Source organism: Microcaecilia unicolor, chromosome 8 (assembly GCF_901765095.1).
Source record: "Microcaecilia unicolor chromosome 8, aMicUni1.1, whole genome shotgun sequence".
In the NCBI taxonomy this organism is placed as follows: Eukaryota; Metazoa; Chordata; class Amphibia; order Gymnophiona; family Siphonopidae; genus Microcaecilia; species Microcaecilia unicolor.
The window spans coordinates 209,084,923-209,105,827 of NC_044038.1; the positions used below are offsets into that span (position 1 = coordinate 209,084,923).

Consider the following 20,905-nt stretch of genomic DNA (forward strand, 5'->3'; position numbering starts at 1 on the left):
ACCCGAATTATAGCTACGTCTTGCAAGGTCCCGCGTTAGGAGTTACGGATCAAGAAAGGGATCTGGGTGTCGTCGTCGATGATACGCTGAAACCTTCTGCTCAGTGTGCTGCTGCGGCTAGGAAAGCGAATGGAATGTTGGGTGTTATTAGGAAGGGTATGGAGTCCAGGTGTGCGGATGTTATAATGCCGTTGTATCGCTCCATGGTGCGACCGCACCTGGAGTATTGTGTTCAGTACTGGTCTCCGTATCTCAAAAAAGATATAGTAGAATTGGAAAAGGTACAGCGAAGGGCGACGAAAATGATAGTGGGGATGGGACGACTTTCCTATGAAGAGAGGCTGAGAAGGCTAGGGCTTTTCAGCTTGGAGAAGAGACGGCTGAGGGGAGATATGATAGAAGTGTATAAAATAATGAGTGGAATGGATCGGGTGGATGTGAAGCGACTGTTCACGCTATCCAAAAATACTAGGACTAGAGGGCATGAGTTGAAGCTACAGTGTGGTAAATTTAAAACGAATCGGAGAAAATTTTTCTTCACCCAACGTGTAATTAGACTCTGGAATTCGTTGCCGGAGAACGTGGTACGGGCGGTTAGCTTGACGGAGTTTAAAAAGGGGTTAGATAGATTCCTAAAGGACAAGTCCATAGACCGCTATTAAATGGACTTGGAAAAATTCCGCATTTTTAGGTATAACTTGTCTGGAATGTTTTTACGTTTGGGGAGCGTGCCAGGTGCCCTTGACCTGGATTGGCCACTGTCGGTGACAGGATGCTGGGCTAGATGGACCTTTGGTCTTTCCCAGTATGGCACTACTTATGTACTTATGTAGATACATGATATCAACCAGCTCACCTTTATCCACATTTGTTCACCCCTTCAAAGAAATGTAGTAGATTGGCGAGGCAATATTTCCCCTTCACTAAATCCATGCTTTGGATATGCTCTGTAATTTTGTTCTTAAGAGTCTTTCTGCATATTTTCATTCAAAATCCTATTATTAGCACCACAACTATAAATGCCCATCCCATAGTGTTACAAACCAGTGACAGGTCCATGGCCAAGGTAAATAGGGGACAGGTGAATCACTGCATCTATTTTCCCACTAGCTTGCATGTAGTGTAGAACTAGGCGTGTAGTCAGTCTTGAGCACCTGTACCAGAACAGCACATATATGAATAGGTATATTGATGCAATAATCAAACAAATGCTACCCATATAGTTTTGTATTTATTCTGGTTTCATTATGGGTAAATTCCAGCCACTGGAGTTACATAATCACAAGTCAGCGTAACTACAGCTTCATCTTACTGGCTACAGGTCAGGCCTAAGTCTTCCCTTCTCACAATGACAAAAATATTCTGGAATCCAAAAAAAGGCATATTACTTTTTAATCTTACAGAGGATGCTTTACAGAATATGAAAAAAACTAAACACATTTTAACTACATAAAACTCAAAACACAGTAGACAAGCAGGAGGACAATGCTGCCTCCTAAAAAAAAAAAAAAAAAAAAAAATTTTAAAGATTTGGGAAGTGCAAAGCCTATCATTTACCAACATTCCATAGACTAAACTTAAAAATAATAATTGCCATCCCCTCCCCCCCTCTTAACGGGAATGTACTGGCCACCACCAGCATACAGTTCTATGTGCAAGTTTGTCAAAGGTTATTTAACCAGTACTTTCAAGTGCCAAGTTTCTGCTCATGTGATTCCTAACTACGTACCGTCCAGTGCATTTGTGCCAACCATGGAACCTTAACGTGTAAGTTTATTCCATACAAGCCAGCTCTGGTCCTTACAGAATGGCATATGTTCTTTCAAGATTCCAACCAATCACCAATAAATATAAAGTCCATTAAATGTTCCATGTGGGTGTGGAGGGCAATGTGAGAATCAAGTGGTGTTCCAAAATTCCCGTTACTACCCTTAAAAAAGTTAAAATGACATTTTAATATATCATAAGTAAAATTAGGTACGCTTTCATATCCAACAAGGAGCCTTAGCCAATGCTCTGCTTCTATATACATCTTTCATGCCCCCCCAGTCAAAATAGCTTACAGTATAAGCCACTCAAAGCTTTTTTATATTTATGTAGAAAAATAAATGACTTAACATTTTAAATAATTTTAAATATATACCAATATCCATTTCTATCTAGTTCATTTTGTTGTTTGTTTTTTTAACGGTGTCCGAATATTTAGTTCTTGTCATTTTCTTTGCTCCTTTGGAATATAGTGGGAAAAAAAAAAATCAGGGTTCTTGACTTAAGCGTCTTGTTCTACAGCATCCGAGCATGGACTGAGCCTAGAGAAAAGCTCAGCACTCCTTAGTCCTGTGGATGTAAATTAGCTAGAAAGATTCCGAAGTTGTCCGTGACCTGGATGCTGGAGTTAGAGAATTATACCGCTTCTGGACAATGATTTCTGAAAGGTACTGTTCACATTTGATACAAGTGACCATTGTGAACCAGTTCTTCATGGCCTTTCTGTGGCATGGAACATCCTCCGTCATGTCGTAAGCTTCAAACACTAGGGGTACACTATGAGATCAGATGTGTTAAATAAAAAATTGCATAACTGTTTAACAGTACAGAAACATGTAATCCAATTAAATATTTTACAATCCCTTTGCTAGGGGAGGGGAGGTTTAGTGCATTAAGGACCCAATGCTTAATACTCAGTTTATGAATGGGTAGAAGCGCATGTCCTAGCATTTCAAATACTTAAGGGGTCCTTTTGCTAAGGTGCGCTGAAAAATGGATCTGCGCGCACCCAAAACACATGCCTACACTACCGCAGGCCATTTTTCAGCGCACCTTAGCGCCTGCAAAAAAAAAAATGCCTTTTTAAAATTTTTGCTGAAAATTGACGTGTGGCAAAATAAAAAGTTGGCACGTGTCCATTTTGGGTCCGAGACCTTCCTGCTTAGCATTGATTTAGCGGTAAGGTCTCACATATTAACCTGGCGCTAATGACCTACGTGCGTCAAATACCGCTTGGCACACATAGCAGACACGTGCCAGAAAATTTTTTTTTTTTTTTTTTTTTTTTTTTAAAGACTCGAGTATTGGATACACACCAAAAATGAAATTACTGCAAGAGCCACGCGGTAGGCGGCTGGTAACTCCAAATTGTCATAGATGCTTATGCAGCTTAGTAAAAAGGGCCCCTAAGTTTAGCTGAAGTGCATTTTAATCTGAAGGTTGAAAAGTTAGCTCTTATTTTACTTCTAATGCTTAAGAGTTAGGGCCTGTGAGCAGTGGCGTGGTGAGGGCGGTCCGCCCCCGGGTGCAGAAAACAGCCGTCGGCTCAGCTGGTTCCCTGCTCCCTCTGCCCCAGAACAGGTTACTTCCTGTTCTGGGGCAGAGGGAGCCGGGAACCTGCGGAACAGACAGCCACGTGGCTGCTCCCAGCAGGTAAGAATGCACCCGGGGGGGGGGGGGGGGTGCACAGTGGCGATCCGTCCCGGGTGACAGCTGACCAAGGATCGCCACTACCTGGGAGACAAGTCTCTTGGAAGTTGTAGCCTCTTGGCAACTTTGTTCTCTCCCCACTCCCCTTATCATCCTCCTCCTCCCTTATCTCTAGCTCCCTCCCCTAGCTCTAGCCTTTTATCTTTCCTATGATAATGTAGGTTCATTTTCCATGAAGTCTATTTATGATTTTTGTAAACCACTTTGTTGGTATTTACCCTTTAGCAGTATATCAAGCAATAAAAAAAAATTCAGCTCTGGCCTTAATAGCAATAGAACTCATTAGGTCAGTGATTCCAAATCTATCCTGGGCACACTCTAGCCAGGATTTGAGGATAGTTCATGACTATGCATGATATCAATTTGCATACACCGCCTCTTCAGCATACAAATCTCATGAATATTCATTGTGGATATCTTGAAAAGCTGACTGGCTGGGATTCTCCCAGGACAGAGTTGGGAATCACTGCACCAGATACATCTAACTGGACTCCTAACATCATTTAACACGTTTCCAAACTCACAGAATAGTTTGCCATGTGAGACAGATTTTACCACCAGTTATAAAAAGCATATAGTGTGCTGGTGGTTTTAGAGGGGATGTCACATCTTCCCATAAACTTGCCCTCCAATTATCTTCTGGACCTTTGGGGAGGGGGGAGATCAATACCACAATGCACCCCCAAAGAGAAACAATACTGTCAAGGGAATCCATTTCACAGTGTAAACTAACCACCATGGAGGTCCTATAAAATGTTTGCAGAGCTAAAGAGACAAACCTGAAACATACCATCGTAAGTTCTGTAAACTAAACAAATACTACTTCTAGGGATTGTAGAATATATACGTTATTTTGTTCAGGACTCAGGGGGCCGATGCTCAGAACTCCTGCGTTCAAGCCAACAGCGCAGCACCTACACTGCCGGAACAGTGCAGAAAACTAGCTCGCCAATGCTCAAAGGAAACCGTACTCGAATTATATGCATTGTACACTGTAAAAAAAGAAAGGGAGAAATGTGCTTGGGTGCACGTGTAGAAGAGTTTCAAAGTAAGCTTAACTCCTGTGCGCACACGCCAGGCAAACGCAAAAGTGAAGCACACAGTGCCTGTTTTCTGTGCCTTTTAATATTTAAGCACAGGAAGCAGGCACAAATTTGTGCGAATCCAAGCAAACCTGAAAGTGAAAGCACACATTGCTCCCTGGTTCACAAAATCATTCATGGAGATGCCCCAGCCTACATGTCAGACCTGATAGACTTACCACCCAGGAATGCTAAAAAATCATCCCGCACATTCCTTAATCTTCACTTCCCCAACTGTAAAGGTCTAAAATACCAACTAATGCATGCGTCAACCTTTTCATACCCGAGCACACAATTCTGGAACGCGCTGCCACGCAACAAAAACGATTTATGAACTAACTTCTGCAAACTACTGAAGACTCATCTCTTTAACAAGGTATACCACAAAGATCAACAAATGTGAACTCCTCCACATAAATCCAGAATTGTATTATAATATCTGCTTGTTATACTACTATCATGCTTTATCATTATAATGTTACCCAAGAACCTTCTGTAATACTAAATGTTTATTTTCTTATACAATTCCACTATTCATGACGTATTGTAAGCAGTGGTGTGCTGAAGCAGGCTCTCACAGGCTCGCAAGAGCCGGTTTTTAAGAATTTTGGGAGCCAGTTGTTAAAGTAGGGCCCTCCATGGCTACTTTAACAACTGGCTCCCAAAATGTGGGCTTGGGCCTCCTGCTGAATTATCTTTTACTTTGCTGGTGGGTATGCTGAGCCCTGCCAGCCAAGTAAATAGACTACTGCTGCTCCCCGCTCCTTGTTTCCAGCTCTGGGCAGCAGGCTGGGACTTCAAGTATGTGAGAGAAGTTCCAGCATGCTGCTCAGAGCAAGATGTTGGGAGTGGTGGCAGTCCATTTATTGGCTGCCAGCAAAGGTATGCCTAGCGTGCCCGCACGAAGGGAGGGAGGAGAGAGAGGCAAGTGTTGCTTCCCCCCACCCCCGGCCCTTCCAACTGCAGAGCTGGCTACGTCCGGAGAAAGAGCCTATTAAAAATTTACCAGCACACCCCTGATTGTAAGCCACATTGAGCCTGCAAAGAGGTGGGAAAATGTGGGATACAAATGCAATAAATAAATAAAAATCTTAGTACCAGCGCTTACAGGCTTGCATGGGCTTTCCGATTTAAAAGAACAAAGAGGATTTCTAACACCAACGCCTGCTCCAAGCAGGGGCGTAGCAGGGGCCTGGGACCCTGCAAATTTCAGCTGGGCCCCTGGTTTGGCTGGCGGGGGTCCTCAACCCCCACCAGCTGAAGCCTTCTTCAGCACCGTCTCCGGCACAGCCGCATTAGCTGCTCTTTTCTTCTTGCTCCTCCTGTGCATGCTGATGGTCCTCGGAGCGTGCACAAGAGCAAGAAGAAAGAGCAGGGCAGCGAACGAGATTGTTGCTGAAGAAGGCTTCAGCTGGCGGGAGTTGGGGACCGCCCGCCAGCAAAGGTATTTGTTTTTGTGGGGGGGGGGGGGGGGGGAGCAACGAGGCGATGAGGGGAAGCAGCAAGGAGGCGAGATGGCACTCAAAAATGTGCCCGCAACCTCAGGCTCTGGCCCCCTCCCACCGTGAGGTCCAAGCTGGCGTTAGGTAAAAGGTGGCTTTGTTTTGTGCTCTGTTGTGAGCGTTGTGAGGGAATAGGAAGTGAGCTCTTCTGTTTGAATACATTTGCACCAATCTCCTGCACTAGAGCCCTCTTGAGCATCCTGCGTTCACTAATGCTAGTGTTAATCACCTCTAGCACTGGCATTACATTTTGAGCATCAGCCTTGATCAGTCCTGCAGAGAAATTGAACTAGGCAAATATTTTGAAGTGGAATTCGGGAGATAACAAAAATGATCAAACCTTTGAAGTGGCAACAAAGTGATCAAACCTTACCTAGAAGAATCCCATTGTTGGGTCACTTGGTAAAACTGCCTGGTTTTTGACACCTGGCTAGCATGATCCGTCTTTCTCAGTATCACCGTCTTCAGAAAGCTAACTGGGAGATGTAGGCACTGTTTAAAAGGCATCGACATCTGCAAGAGAAATCAGTTATCCAGGGGGAAAAAAATTTTCAACCTATCCTGGAGGTTAAGTCTAGGAAATAAAATGTGCGCACAAAAAAGGAAGGGGGGGGGGGGAGGGAAAGAGGACCTCGAATCTGAGATTTATCCCTTTGCTATAAAACTTGCATTCAACCCATTTGGCTGCTACCTCTGCTGGGGCATTCTAGTCCTGTATAGAGAGGTGGTTCCCAAATATCTGTCCTTGGGGGATCCCCAGCCAATCAGCTTCTCAGACTGTTTATACAGTGGCTCTACAGCATGCAGATCCCACATGCATATTCATTGTGGATATCCTGAAACCAGCCAGTTGTTTCCCAGGAACCACCATTAGAGGAAATCAGAAATACGAAGGGAGGAAATCATGGGTAAGTTCCAGGCCCAACTACAAGTGCAGCACACAAATTCATTCTAGCAATTGCTTGTCCCCAAGCAGCGGTGTATGGGATGCTCATAAATGAACATTTGCTATAACAAAAGCTATAGCAGACAGGCCAGTTTGTAAATAGCACTTCTTCACTTAGTTAACATACCATACATTGAAGTTGTCGAGGGGAAATTCTTCTCTAGTTGAGCTAGAATTGCGCCAGATAAAAGTACTGGACTTCCATCCTCTCCAGCAGGTAGAATGGGCTTCCCAAACCTGTTGGGTTTCAGGCTAACATGTGCTTTAGAAAGACATTTTATGCAAGTTTAGTGCATGTGTATTCACCGTGGTTAACCTGAAACCCAAAAGGCTGCAAGATCCCTAGGACAGATTTGCCCAGGTTACTGTTTAAGGGGCCCTTTTTACTAAGCTGCACTATGACTAGCACATGAGATTCCCTGTGCACCGAGGCCACCTTTAGTGTAGCTGTAAACTTTGAGTTTTCAAGTCCACAATTAATGGCCATGTACTAATGTCCTGATTAGCCCTTAATGACACCGATTTAGTTGGCACAAAGGGCTTACATGCCAACAGTGCACAGCACTGTAGCTGTGCCAAACGATTAGCGCTGGGCATGCCTACTCTCTGCTCCAAAGCACACCCCCAGCACTATTTTTGTTTTAGCATGTGCAGACACCACCACAGGATGCCTGAGCGCATCCTGACGTAGTGCATTAGTATTCACCACTGCTTAATAAAAGGATCCCCCTTATATAGTAACAATCCTTGGAATATAAATGATTTGAAATATCTTTGGATGGGAGAATAATCTAGTGTCTGAGCTATTTAGGTGGTCTGTCAGAAAAAAAAACAAAAAACAGGTTTACAGAATGCAGTAGTTACCTCCATACAACAATCAGGACATATTACCCTGTAAGAAAAGAAGACAATACACCTTAAGAAAAAGGAAGAGATGTGGGTATTGAAGACCTTTGTTTAGAATGCAATAGTTAAAAAAAGAAGCCTAACATGGAGGGCCCATTCTTGTTTCAGCTTCTACATTGTTACCACAAAAATAGAGAAATGAGAACTGAGTACATGAGAGGTTATATACAATATAGAATAAGAAGAAGTAAACAGCCAGATATTGATTAAAGGTGTTTAACTGCAGGGCATGAGAAAGGTTTAGCTCCAGATGAAGAAGTTACGAAACAGAAGCGCACTGTAGAGCAAACCAGAGAGAAAGCCTGGAAGATAAGTGAAAAACCGAGTGATATTAAAATGGAATGAATAAGAGAAAAAAAAAAGTGAAAAAGTAAAAACTATTAATCTTGACTAATGAGGATTCCCGCTGTTATAACAAAGGTACAGCGGAGAGGTGAAGTTTATGAAGCAAATAATTAATAAACACACTGGAAATCTGAAGGCAAGATTAGTACATTCTTTAAAACGACTGTGTTGAAAAATTTAAAGTGCCATAGAGGTATTGACAGCATCAATTCTAAGGAGCACTTGTGTTGAAGTGTAATGTACCACAAAAATATACAAGGAATTGATATTTCACACACCGAGGGCCAGCCCATTAAGATAGAAAAGGTTTTCAATAAAGACAAATACATTTTTTTTTAAACACGGCAGGAAGGAAACTGTGGGTAGGGTTAAAAAATTATCACTGAAATCACTCTTGCAAGTTTCACTTACATTTGTTGCACATGGATTGCTGCTGAACAACAACTCTAAACCAGGCTTTTAAAGAGTTAATACACACACACAGTTATCCTCCGCTTTTTTTTGGGGGGGGGGGGGGGTATTCCATTAAAGTGCATTGTGATGGGCTCATCTGTGTCCCCCCCAAAACAGAAATCTGAAAAGGCTAAACATGATTTGAGTGGGGGGGAACTTGATTTTCTAAGTTAACTTAATTTACTTTTGTTCTACTGCACACAGGTTGCTCCATGGGTTGACCTAGCCTGACGATGTAGCCATACTGCCATGGAGGACCTGTGTTCCATTCCTTGGATTGAGGATGCTGTGCAGGTGGTATTCATAGCTGTGACATCTAGTGGCTAGACCTCCGGCTCCCTATTTCCTGGCTGAAGATAAAATGGGTTTGGCCAAGTCCAGAGGATGGGGGGGGGGGGGGGGGGGTGTAAAAAAAAAAAGTTACAAGTTGTTGCAAATGAAGGTGCATAGCACCCTTATCAACGGATAGTACTTATTTATTGTGTTGGAAACTGAGAAAGGAAACCACCCAAGTTTGATTGATTTCAAAAACATGGTAAATTCCATTCTTCTACATGGACGATTGACCTCTCTAGATTTAATTTATTTATTTTTAAGATAAGCATGTCAGTCACTTCCTCAGTAGCCATTTACCTGTCACAAATTTGGCAGCTGCACGGCCACGTGAAGAATAACCGCCTCTTGTGGCAACTAGAGCAAACCTGTAAGTGGTCAAAAAGAGAGACTTTAGCTCAAGTGGCAACCATCAAAACCTGCTCTCAGAGGATAGCAATTATCTTCCAACTTGTCCTGGAGCCCATCTGCTTTGTAGGCCCAGAGCACAGATCATTGACTGACATTGTTTTGAAATTTAGAAGTCAAGCACTGTTTGGAAAGAGTGTCTGCCATTTATCAGGTTCAGCTATGTGAATGGTGTTATTATTAGTACAACCAAACCCAGTGGCATTAGAAGGCCACCTCTGCCAATACAGTCCAAGTCCACATTTCATAAACCATTATTCCACCTTCAATGCTACATAGGATTTTAGTAAATCACAAAACCAAAGACCTTAACTTGATGTCTGCCAACAGCAATACCTTTGCTTTCTTTATTTATACATACTCTATATATGTGCAGACTTATTATATGTTTAAAGAGAGCCCTCGGAAAACACCACTTATAGAGGCAAGATCATTGATTACTTTGCCTAGTGGCATAGCATCTCTTCATCAGGCTAACTCTTAATTGTGAATTTTTTAAAGGTGCTATTGCAAACACACAAGAGTGCTCAAACTAAATGTGCTCGGTAAATAATAAACCAAACTTATCTTTAATCCATATCCATGTCTCTGAAATTTACAGTCCACATAGGTTTCCCCTGGTTACGCCCGACACCGCGGGTTTCAATGCTTTCCTCAGGGACTCGGGTTAATTGCCCTCGCAAGATCCTCGAAAGACCTGTAAGCTGAGACTAACGCTGAATGCGGCAACATAAAAAGCATTCGGTGTTGGAGTCTCAGCTTACAGGTCTTTTGAGGATCTTGTGAGGGCAATTAACCCGAGTCCCTGAGGAAAGCATTGAAACCCACGGTGTCGGGCGTAACCAGGGGAAGCCTATGTGGACTGTAAACTTCAGAGATATGGATTAAAGATAAGTTTGGTTTATTATTTATCTAGCACATTTAGTTTGAGCACTTGTGTGTTTGCAATAGCACCTTTAAAAAATTTACAATTAAGAGAGTTAGCCCGATGAAGAGATGCTATGCCACTAGGCAAAGTAATCAATGATCTTGCCTCTATAAGTGGTGTTTTCCGAGGACTCTCTTTAAACATATAACAATAAGAAGTCTGCACGTATAAATAAAGTAAAGGTATTGCTGTTGGCAGACATCAAGTTAAGGTCTTTGGTTTTGTGATTCATTATTGTATTTTTACCAAAGAGTTTTTTGGGGGGGAGATTTTGTGTTGTTACCATAGGATTTTAGGACAAATTATCAGGGTACTAATGAAGTAGCTCAGTAAGGGTTAACGCTGCCACCTCTTCCAAATGTAACTAATTATACTTTAAACCACCATGCAAATTAGATTACCCCAAAAAGCTGGTTTCATACATTAATGTCAGTAGAATGGTGTGGTCCACTTTTAAAGGTGATCAATAGAAATCAAACAAAATAAAAACATGGAAAAGAAAAATATACCTTTTTTATTGGACATAACTTAATACATTTGATTAGCTTTCGAAGGTTGCCCTTCTTCGTCAGATCGGAAATAAGCAAATGTAGTAGATGACAGTATATTTGCTTATTTCCGATCTGACGAAGAAGGGCAACCTTCAGAACTCTGCTGCACGTCTCATATTCCACCATAACCGATATACTCATATCACCCCTCTCCTCAGGTCACTTCACTGGCTTCTAATCAGATACCGCATTCAATTCAAGCTTCTCCTTACCTACAAATGCACTCAGTCTGCTGCCCCTCACTACCTTTCTACCCTCATCTCCCCTTACGTTCCCACCCGTAACCTCCGTTCACAGGACAAATCCCTCCTCTCTGTACCCTTCTCCACCACCACCAACTCCAGGCTCTGCTCATTCTGCCTCGCCTCACCCTATGTTTGGAACAACCTTCCTGAGCCCTTACGCCAAGCCCCCTCCCTGCCCATCTTCACGTCTTTGCTTAAAACCCACCTCTTCAATGCTGCATTCGGCACCTAACTCTTACCGTTCAGTAAATCCAGACTGACCCAATTTGACCGCCCCTATCGGACTGACCGTTCACTTCTCTTAGATTGTAAGCTCTTTGAGCAGGGACCGTCCCTCTATGTTAAATTGTACAGCGCTGCAGAAATGTTAAGTAGTAGTAGTAACCTTCGAAAGCTAATCAAGAAATGTATTAAGTTATGTCCAATAAAAAAGGTATATTTTTTTTCCGTGTTTTATTTTGATTTCTATTGAATAGATTGCTAAAGCAGCTGTATGAACTTTACTGACAAACCCTCTCCCATATTGAATTTAAGCTGGACATCCCTCATTTCAGAGCTGTATAATACATGGAAATTGTGGGTCTCTGTTGCTTGCCATACCCAGTGTTGATTCCTTGGGCTAGTGATGTTCTAAGAGCAGGGGTTCTCAACCCATTTCAGACACAGGTTTTCAGGATATCCACAATGAACATGCACGAGACAGATCTGCATACAATTCATTGTAGGGATCCTGAAAGCCTGGCTGTCTAGGTATGTCTTGAGGACCGAGAACCCCTGCTTGAGAGGGCATGGGAGTTTTCAACACCTAATTTCTAGGCTCCAAAGACCATATCCTGTGTGTCATTGGTTCAGGCCTGTGGTGTTTGCCCAAGACCTAACTGTGGTGGTGGGGCCCTAAGGCAGTGCTTCTCAATTGTTTTTCAGGATTACCATAATAAGAATATGTATATTTGAAAAACATTGGATTTTATACATTTTTGTTGTGGTAGTCTAGTCCTGAAAACTAGACTGGGTAGGTGTGCCTTCAGGAAAGGTTTGAGAAGCAATGTCCAAAAGAGAATAGATGCAGTGGGGGGGGGGGGGGGGGGGGAATAAAAATCAGATAGGGATAATGTTAAAAGGGTCATGCTATCCAATATAAGCCAGTTCCAACTCTGTTGAAGAGCTGCTGAGAATAAGGAACAACCGTGCTTTATTAGCTGCTTCCCCTGAAATCTATCCACCCAACTACTAGTCCTTTGAAAGGACTCCCAATCATATTTTCTAATGGATGGTCTACAGAGACAGAGCGATCAATTCTGATTATGGGTCGACCATAGAGATTATGGCAGCTATTTCTGTTCAGGTTGTTATGGAGTGGTGAAGTGGCAAAGTGGCTCTCAACTGAGCATCATGATCATTCTCTGTATCCACAGGGCAAATGTGTTGAGTTTTACACCCCCAATCATTCTTTCTGGAAGTGTAGACACTACACTCGATCACAACACAGGGTTTGAATAGGGCCTATGCAAGTATTCATATGCCTTATACAAAGTCTCCAAAATTTGAGCCACCCCCTCCCCCAAAGATTTTGATAATCGCCTCAATGCCATCCTTCCCAGAAAAATCCTGTAGGGTGGCATAATTTGACATCATAACTTCATGCATCTAAGGTCCATTTCTGAAGTCATTTTACTGTGGATAAATTTGTAAAAGTTAGTGTGACTGTCTGAACTATTACCCTCTGATTTGCAAATGCTCTTTGCTGGCCCCTCATAGCGGCCATAATAGGTGGATACCTAGCCTTGCCTAATGGTTAAACTGGCCCTAAATGTGAAGGCATTGCATTTTACTGCTTAAGAGGCTCATTTACCCTACTTCTGGAAAACAGGGTGTCATCTTCACTCCTTTTGAAGTCCACGATTTCAGATTTTATAGTGGCTTGTCTTACTGGAATCAGCTCCGCAATTGTTGGGTGCTTTCTACAGTGAGTTATCTAAAAGAAAATGCAACAGATTATACATCTTGACAAAAAAAAAAAAAAAAAAAAAAAAAGTTACAAATTTGTTGCATTAAAAAAAAAAAAAATTCAGGTATTGCCTAGTCATACTTACAGAGTCCTCACTCTGAGAGCTACTCCCCAAAGATTTGGATCTCTGGTGGGATGTTCCCAGCATCTTCACACTAAGCATGCTATTAGTTTTCAAGTCAATTTGCGATGATGTCAGCACCGGAACGAACATCAAGTCAGTGTAAAGCTCTAATGGAAGTGGAATGATCAAATCTCAAAATGTATTTTACTTTTAGAACCAGAATGTTTAAATGGCATTTCTTGAAAACTAGTTCCCTGGCCTGTCCCTTTCACTTGAGCAAGGTGTTTGTATTTCTGCATTCAAGTGCTATTCTGTATATAGCTGAGCAGTACAATGGAAGTGTTTCCAGCAGATTTGAGCCTTAACTTGCTCCACAAATCTTAGAGCAGGTTGGATGTGGTTCATTTTGAATGAGCTTGCCATCCCTAAATTCAAGCATTTTGATATAAAGCCAGAACAGCAGTTAAACAGTAAGTTAAGAGGCAAGCATCCTAGATTTGCTGGTTCTTCCCACCTACAATCCCATGTTGTGTTGCCAGTTATGATCTAGCCAAAATTTTCCCTCACAGTCAGTCCCCTTTATTCTAGAAAGTTGCATGCTGAAATGTCAGACTAGCATGCAACTTCTACAACAAGGCCAGTTGCAACTTACGGCCAACAGAACCACCGTCTAACGCAATGTTGGCTAAGATGAGAGAACTTGCTTGTTTTGAAGTTCTCACCTAATAGTCTCACAGGTAGATAGGAAAGCTTATGTTGCCACCTGGCGTACCTTTCTGAATAAACTATGACCTGATGGGACATCCCTTCGCCCTCACCTCCCAGATTTTGCTTTTGTTTCCAATTATGGTTGTGTCCACAGTGGGGAGGTGGGGAGAGGGAGGACATATCTGATAAAGTGTGTGTGTGTGTGTGAATGGATGATATACAAAAATGCATAACATTGGGGGTTGAGGAAGACCACTTTTGTTAAGAGGATTATCATCTTCTGGTTAGGTTATCAAGTTGTTCCTGCAATTGTTCTTTCATGGCAGACGACGTTTAATGTGAAGTGCAAGGTGATGCATGTGGGGAAAAAAAGAACCCGAATTATAGCTACGTCATGCAAGGTTCCACGTTAGGAGTTATGGACCAAGAAAGGGATCTGGGTGTCGTCGATAATACACTGAAACCTTCTGCAGCTAGGAAAGCGAATAGAATGTTGGGTATTATTAGGAAAGGTATGGAAAACAGGTGTGAGGATGTTATAATGCCGTTGTATCGTTCTGTGGTGCGACCGCACCTCGAATATTGTGTTCAATTCTGGTCGCCACATCTCAAGAAAGATATAGTAAAATTGGAAAAGGTGCAGCGAAGGGCGACTAAAATGACAACGGGGATGGGACGACTTCCCTATGAAGAAAGACTAAGGAGGCTAGGGCTTTTCAACTTGGAGAAGAGACAGCTGAGGGGAGATATGATAGAGGTATATAAAATAATGAGTGGAGTGGAACAGGTGGATGTGAAGCGTCTGTTCACGCTTTCCAAAAGTACTAGGACTAGGGGGGCCTGCGATGAAACTACAGTGTAGTAAATTTAAAACAAATCGGAGAAAATGTTTCTTTACCCAATGCATAATTAAACTCTGGAATTTGTTTCTGGAGAACGTGGTGAAGGCGGTTAGCTTAGCAGAGTTTAAAAAGGGGTTAGACTGTTTCCTAAAGAACAAGTCCATAAACCACTACTAAATGGACTTGGGAAAAATCCACAATTCCAGGAACAACATGTATAGAATGTTTGTACGTTTGGGAAGCTCACCAGGTGCCCTTGGCCTGGATTGGCCGCTGTCGTGGACAGGATGCTGGGCTCGATGGACCCTTGGTCTTTTCCCAGTGTGGCATTACTTATGTACTTCTTCTGTTAAGAAAGCTTGTAGATGGAGCTTGTATGATACTTGGTGTAGTGCCATGAGTGATGTGTTTGTACACAACAAAAAAAAAAACAAAAAAAAACAAGTATTGGCTATAATTGGCAGCTGTATGCTCAAATTCTAGCGTGCACAACTCAAGGGGGGGGGGGGGGTATATGTCAGTTATACACATCGTCATAGAGTACTAGCATTTACATCACCCATTGAGCTAATGTTTATGTGCTCAAAAAAAAAAAAAAAGTTAAAATGCCAATGTAGACAATATAGAATGTGTGTAGCATACACCATCCCAGCACCTAATCTTGCCCCCCCCCCCCCAACATATATAATTGGCAAGTTCTTAAAAAAAAAACAACAACACTTTCCCTTTGACAACATGGCTCATGTTAGAATACCTTGATCAAACAGCTTTGCTAGTCCAATATTTTTGCCAATTACTTCATCTGCCATCACTCTGCATATACGTTTGAACTCTGCTTACCAAAATAGTCCAGAGATAGCAGAAAGTCTGTTAAGGGTGGAGAGGAAATGCCAAGCCAGATTCAACCAGGTTTAAGACCATATTAAAATATATATATAAAAGCCAAAATGTAAGCCATAATTCCAGGTTTTCTGGAGGAGGTGGGAGAGGATATGTTAGTTTTGTACCTGTACTGCTGGATGTACACTCTGAGAGCCTACTGTCTGAGGTCGTTTCAGAGCCACATTCCGAGTGCCAGTTGCCTTCCTATAAAAAGGAGAAAGTGTAGGAAATTGAACAAAAATGGAGTCCAAAAAGCTATACATTTGTGAGAACATTCAAAGAAAAATAGAGTGGCAGAGATCAGGTAGAACAATTACTCGGGTTCCAAGCTGTGCAATTTCAGTTAACAAAAATTTTGTCCAAATTTTTAAAATTTCAGCATTTGTTTTATCTGTTTAGACTAATACACCCTATCAAGCAATTACAGATTGTTAGACCTTATTCCAGTTTTTCCGTTGATAAAAAGGAAATCAAAAATTTCACATATACACAAGTTCTCCCCACGATGTTGCCTCCTGATTTATTCATAACAATAATTAGTTAAGGCTAACCTCAATGTATGGTCAATTTTCTGTACCAAATTTACCAAAATCTCAAAAATTAAAACGAAATATGGCTATCAACATGATCTAAGCATTTCCCCTGGATTCTATACAGCATTACTTAAGTTGTGAATGCAAATCGTATTCTGAATTTGCATGCACAACTTAGTTAACAAGCCAATCAGCACCAATAAGTCAATCGGGCAATTTACATGAATTGTAATTAGAGTTTATGCACAGTACTATCTAAGTCACATTGTTGACAAGGGAGCATGGCCATGGATAGGCAAGTTGTGGGCAAGTCTAAAATCATTGGATGTTGTTATAGAATACACCTAGTCCATGTGTAATTTAGGCATCAATATTTATACCACGTTGTACTTGGCATAACTGCCCGTGACTAAATTTAGTCAGACTGGCACTCTGTATATTCTATAAACCATGCAGAAATTTAGGCTAATTCCTAAAGTACACCAAAATTTGGGTGTACTTTATAGAATATGCCTAGGTATATTTCATTTGGCAGCTAATTCAGGCTCACTGTGCTGCCTATTGTCCTCACAAGTTATCTTGATTTGCCATCATACTTAAGACCTCAGATAACTGGGCATCTCTAAACACCACCAACGTTTACCCTTACAACCCCCATCACTAAATGTATACCTAAATATCACCCACCTCCTTTTAAAAATGAAGCTACAATATCCAGAATCTAGGGTGTGGCCAGTATTATATTTCTTCCACAGGACAAGTTGCAGAGAAAAGGAGTTAGTTTAGTTAGGATGTCATCAGCAGTGGCAGGAGCATCCCAAGCCAGAAATGTGCTCTGTTCCAACAGGACATCTAGCACTCTTGCCCCACCCACTGAGGATAGTGGAGGGCAGACTTATATGGTCTGTGCCAGAGCCGGAGATGGGAGGCAGGACTGGTGGTTGGGAGGTGGGAAATACTGCTGGGCAGACTTGTACGGTCTGTGCCCTGAAAAAGGCAGGTACAAATCAAGGTAAGGTATACACATATGAGTTTATCTTGTTGGGCAGACTGGATGGACCATGCAGGTCTTTTTCTGCCATCATCTACTATGTTACCATGAAACTGGACACACAATGGACATGGCAAAATTTTAGCACCTTTGCCTCCTGTGTCCTGCATGGCTGCACATAGCTCTCTACAGCTTTAGTGAATAGGTGGGAAGATGAAACAAAGGTTACACAGAGACTAGTCAGGAACTGGGACCACATTCCTTACCTCAAAGGAATCAGCACTGATCGAATCCACTGTGAACAGCTGCTTTATAGTATTTTTACCTTCCAATCCCCTGTGCTCTCGTATAACTTCAGCACATAAGGAATCGTCACAATGGAAGACTAAAGACCTTCGAATCTTGCTGCGATCTGATTTCAGCAACAAAACAAATGGAGAATGAATGCAGATATTCAGTTTTAAAGATGGCTGTATTCTACGTTTCTCCTTCATACCAACCCAGGTTTGTCTTCTACATATCCTTTTGTTCCATGCCCTTCTCCATCCCCAACTATGGCAACCAGTCTCACAAACAAAAAACACACACATACACCACCTGTTCTTACTTGGCATGGAAAGAGAAGTGTGATTTCTATCATTTACTTAATGTTAATACTAGTACAAAAATAGTTGACTATATATGTTCATTCTATCTAAAATGTGCGATAGGAACTCAAACTAAAGTTAGATCAATCATACCTAGGATTGTATATCTGTCTGTTAACACATGACTTATCTTCATAGCTACTTTCATACATTTCTCATAAACATAGGACAATCTGTACCTCTGTCTGCACTTGCTTCAGTAGAAGCTGACCAGAGCCGTTTGCCGGACTTTATTTCTGTCATAAGTAGGTCATGCAAGCTTAGCTCTTTGTGACACTGGTCCTTCAGTTTTCTATCTGATGCCTGCATCAGAGGAGGAGATAATGACTTACAGGTTACATAGCTTTAATACATATAATGGTGCTCATTTTCAAATCACAGACTTACAAAGTTACGTAACAACCACTTTGTAAGTTTATATGCTTTGAAAATGAGCCTCCTAATCTTCCTCCCCTCCCCCCCCCCCCCAAATAGATGGTTAGCAACTTTTTCCTCAAATATTACAATAGACTATCAACCCCAGAATAGGATGTCAGGAAGAACTCATCTCTGCCCAGATTCCTGCCTTTTGCAAGAGTCCCAGACCACACTTTTTGCATTAAAAAAAAAAAAAAAAAAACACAACCTGTAAAGGAAGAAAACAAGCATTTTCTTATGACCCAAACTGAAATTAAAGTTATTTCTACTGATAAGTTTATACTCCGTGCAGTGTAACAAGGTACAACAAAAATACACATTATGCTTCCTAATTGCTTTTGCTTCTACTGATAGAAACCAACTTCTCAAAAATAGAGGGTGTGAACCTAGTGGAAAATACAGTCAAAGAGTTTACTCAATATTGGGGGTGCTCAAGCACCCACGCTTCTACTGGAACCACCTTCCAAAATATTTTCTGTTCAAGTCTGCCTACTTTTGAGCATTACACACAAGAACTTTCTAGAATAGAGTTTACTTCCACTTTACAAAATATCTGCAAGCGAGTTGGTTTTCAGGCTCTCCGACTATGCACACATTAGCACATCCTCACACATTCAGTTAACGTCTTTTCTGTTCACAAAATGTGCACATCTTTCCCTCCCCACCCCCTTAGTGTGAATGACAGATCAGAATGACATAGGGCTTATCTTCACCTCTTTAAACATATTAACTGGACTTTAGATATTTCCGAATTTGCCTTGAATATTATATGGACAAACAAAGTCAGTTGAGCTCTGAATCGAGTTATGCTTCATAGAAACGTGCTTAGCCAAAGCAAGTATTGGTGCAGTAATAGAGTCCAACTATAAAGGAAAGAGTGTCTTACCTTATAAGTCCAAACCAGTTTTACTGGAGTTGTGCTCAGTCAAGCTTCAGAAGCAGTTCAAGTTGTCAAAAGAAGAAAGATGATTCGTTGTATATATCAGTGGTGTAGCCAGACCAGCAATTTTGTATGGGCCTTTGGGGAAAGGGTGGGCAAGATGTCCTCTCTGCAGCCCAACCCCCACCTCAACTGAGCTTTGTGTCACTTGATGCCGATGGTGCCGCCAACTGCGGAGCTGCATTCAGGAGTTCAGGGCACTTTTTGAGGAGGTCAGTTGGTGGGATTGGGATCTCCACCAGCTCAGTTGAAGTGGAGATTGGGCTGCAGAGGACATGTGCCCATCCTCTTTTTCCCCGAAGGCCCTTAAAAAAATTGGTGGTCTAGTGCATTGCTACTGGGCAAGTCCCTGCCTATCCATGGCTACACCACTAATACCGTCTATACTCTTGAGGGTGGCTACTGAGGTGCATTTCTTATCTTGTGTCTTGCTCTTCACCTCAACATGTCAACACCCCATTTCTCAGTTTTTGGCTTAACTATTATGATCAAATCATTTTTGCTTGTTGACCCTTATAGATATGACAACTATCCCAACTAAGTCCACTGGCTACTTGTTTAAGTTTGGTGCATACAATGGCATTAAGGATATGAAATCTTGGGTCCTCCAAGCAAGTTCTAACTTTATACCTGCTTTTTTGTTTTATCTTCCTTTATACAGATAAAGCCAGTCTGCTTTCAAGGTTGGTTCTGAAAATTCAAGAGTTGCCCTTAAGTATCTACAGAAAAGCCATTAGGACTGTCTCTAGCAAGGCCTCATTTGCAAAGTTCATGGTGCACTTCCCAGGAAGGGGCTAAAGACCAGATGCACAAATGTTTCCAAGCTGGGGAGTTATAGCAAACACACACTTCCTACATCTGACTGGCTCAACAGAAAGTAGACAAACCAGCCCCGTTTCAAACCATAGCCACCACCAGTTCTGATCCAAGTACAATGTGGAACTACATAGTAACAGGGGTTGATATGCAAAGCAATTAACCAGACAGAAGAGGCTCCTGTTAAAAGTCCCTTGTGCCTAGCTATCTGCCAATATTCAGCAGCACTTAGTGCTGCCTCCACACTCTCTGGGTAGTACAGGCAGAAGCGTAGCCAGGTTGAGGTTGTGACATCTGGGGGAGTGGAGAGCGGACTGTGTAGGCGTGGTGGACCATGTGAAAAATAGGCACCAGAAGTCCGTTTGGGAGAGTGATCACTCCCCTTGTGCCTCACCTAGCTATGCCACAGAGTACTGGGGCAGTCTGTAGACATTTATTCATGCACTGGGTAGTTGCCTGATCATTTTTTTTTTCCATCTTGCCTCCTGGATATCCCCTCTCCCCAGGGCTCCTTAAAGTCTGACAGTCTAGAGGGCTAGGCCAAGAGCAAACCCCAATCACTCCTGCCCATGCCAGCTCGTGGCTACAGCTTCTTCCCATACAGGGATCCTCTTTAGATCACACCTTTCTGAATTACTTTGTTTTCAACCCCATCTTCCACAGAGGAGCATTCCAAGCATCTACCACCCTCAATTTATTTCCCCTTGTTTAAGTTCTCCTTACAGCTTCATTTCACATTTTATCCTTTGTTTTGTGTTCTTATGAATATTTTAAAAAAATGTCTTCTCCACCTATCCATCTTGAGTATGGCACATCACAGTGGAGGCCCCACTGAGACGGGGGAGTAGATAAAGCATTTTGTTATGCAAAGGCTTTTATAG

At 42.1% G+C, this 20,905-nt stretch overlaps 1 protein-coding gene across 1 annotated transcript in view; it reads right to left on the reverse strand.

Moving 5' to 3' along the window:
• Positions 1-1,239: 1,239 nt before the first annotated feature.
• The window catches only part of LOC115476073 (protein spire homolog 1-like), a 35,751-nt gene continuing 16,085 nt past the window's right edge, over positions 1,240-20,905 (reverse strand). The window contains 9 exon segments of the mRNA XM_030212214.1: positions 1,240-2,544; positions 6,435-6,574; positions 7,872-7,899; positions 9,345-9,412; positions 13,029-13,151; positions 13,270-13,415; positions 15,806-15,884; positions 17,471-17,616; positions 18,031-18,154. Coding sequence (XP_030068074.1) covers positions 2,355-2,544; positions 6,435-6,574; positions 7,872-7,899; positions 9,345-9,412; positions 13,029-13,151; positions 13,270-13,415; positions 15,806-15,884; positions 17,471-17,616; positions 18,031-18,154 — 1,044 coding nt within the window. The 3' untranslated portion in view covers positions 1,240-2,354.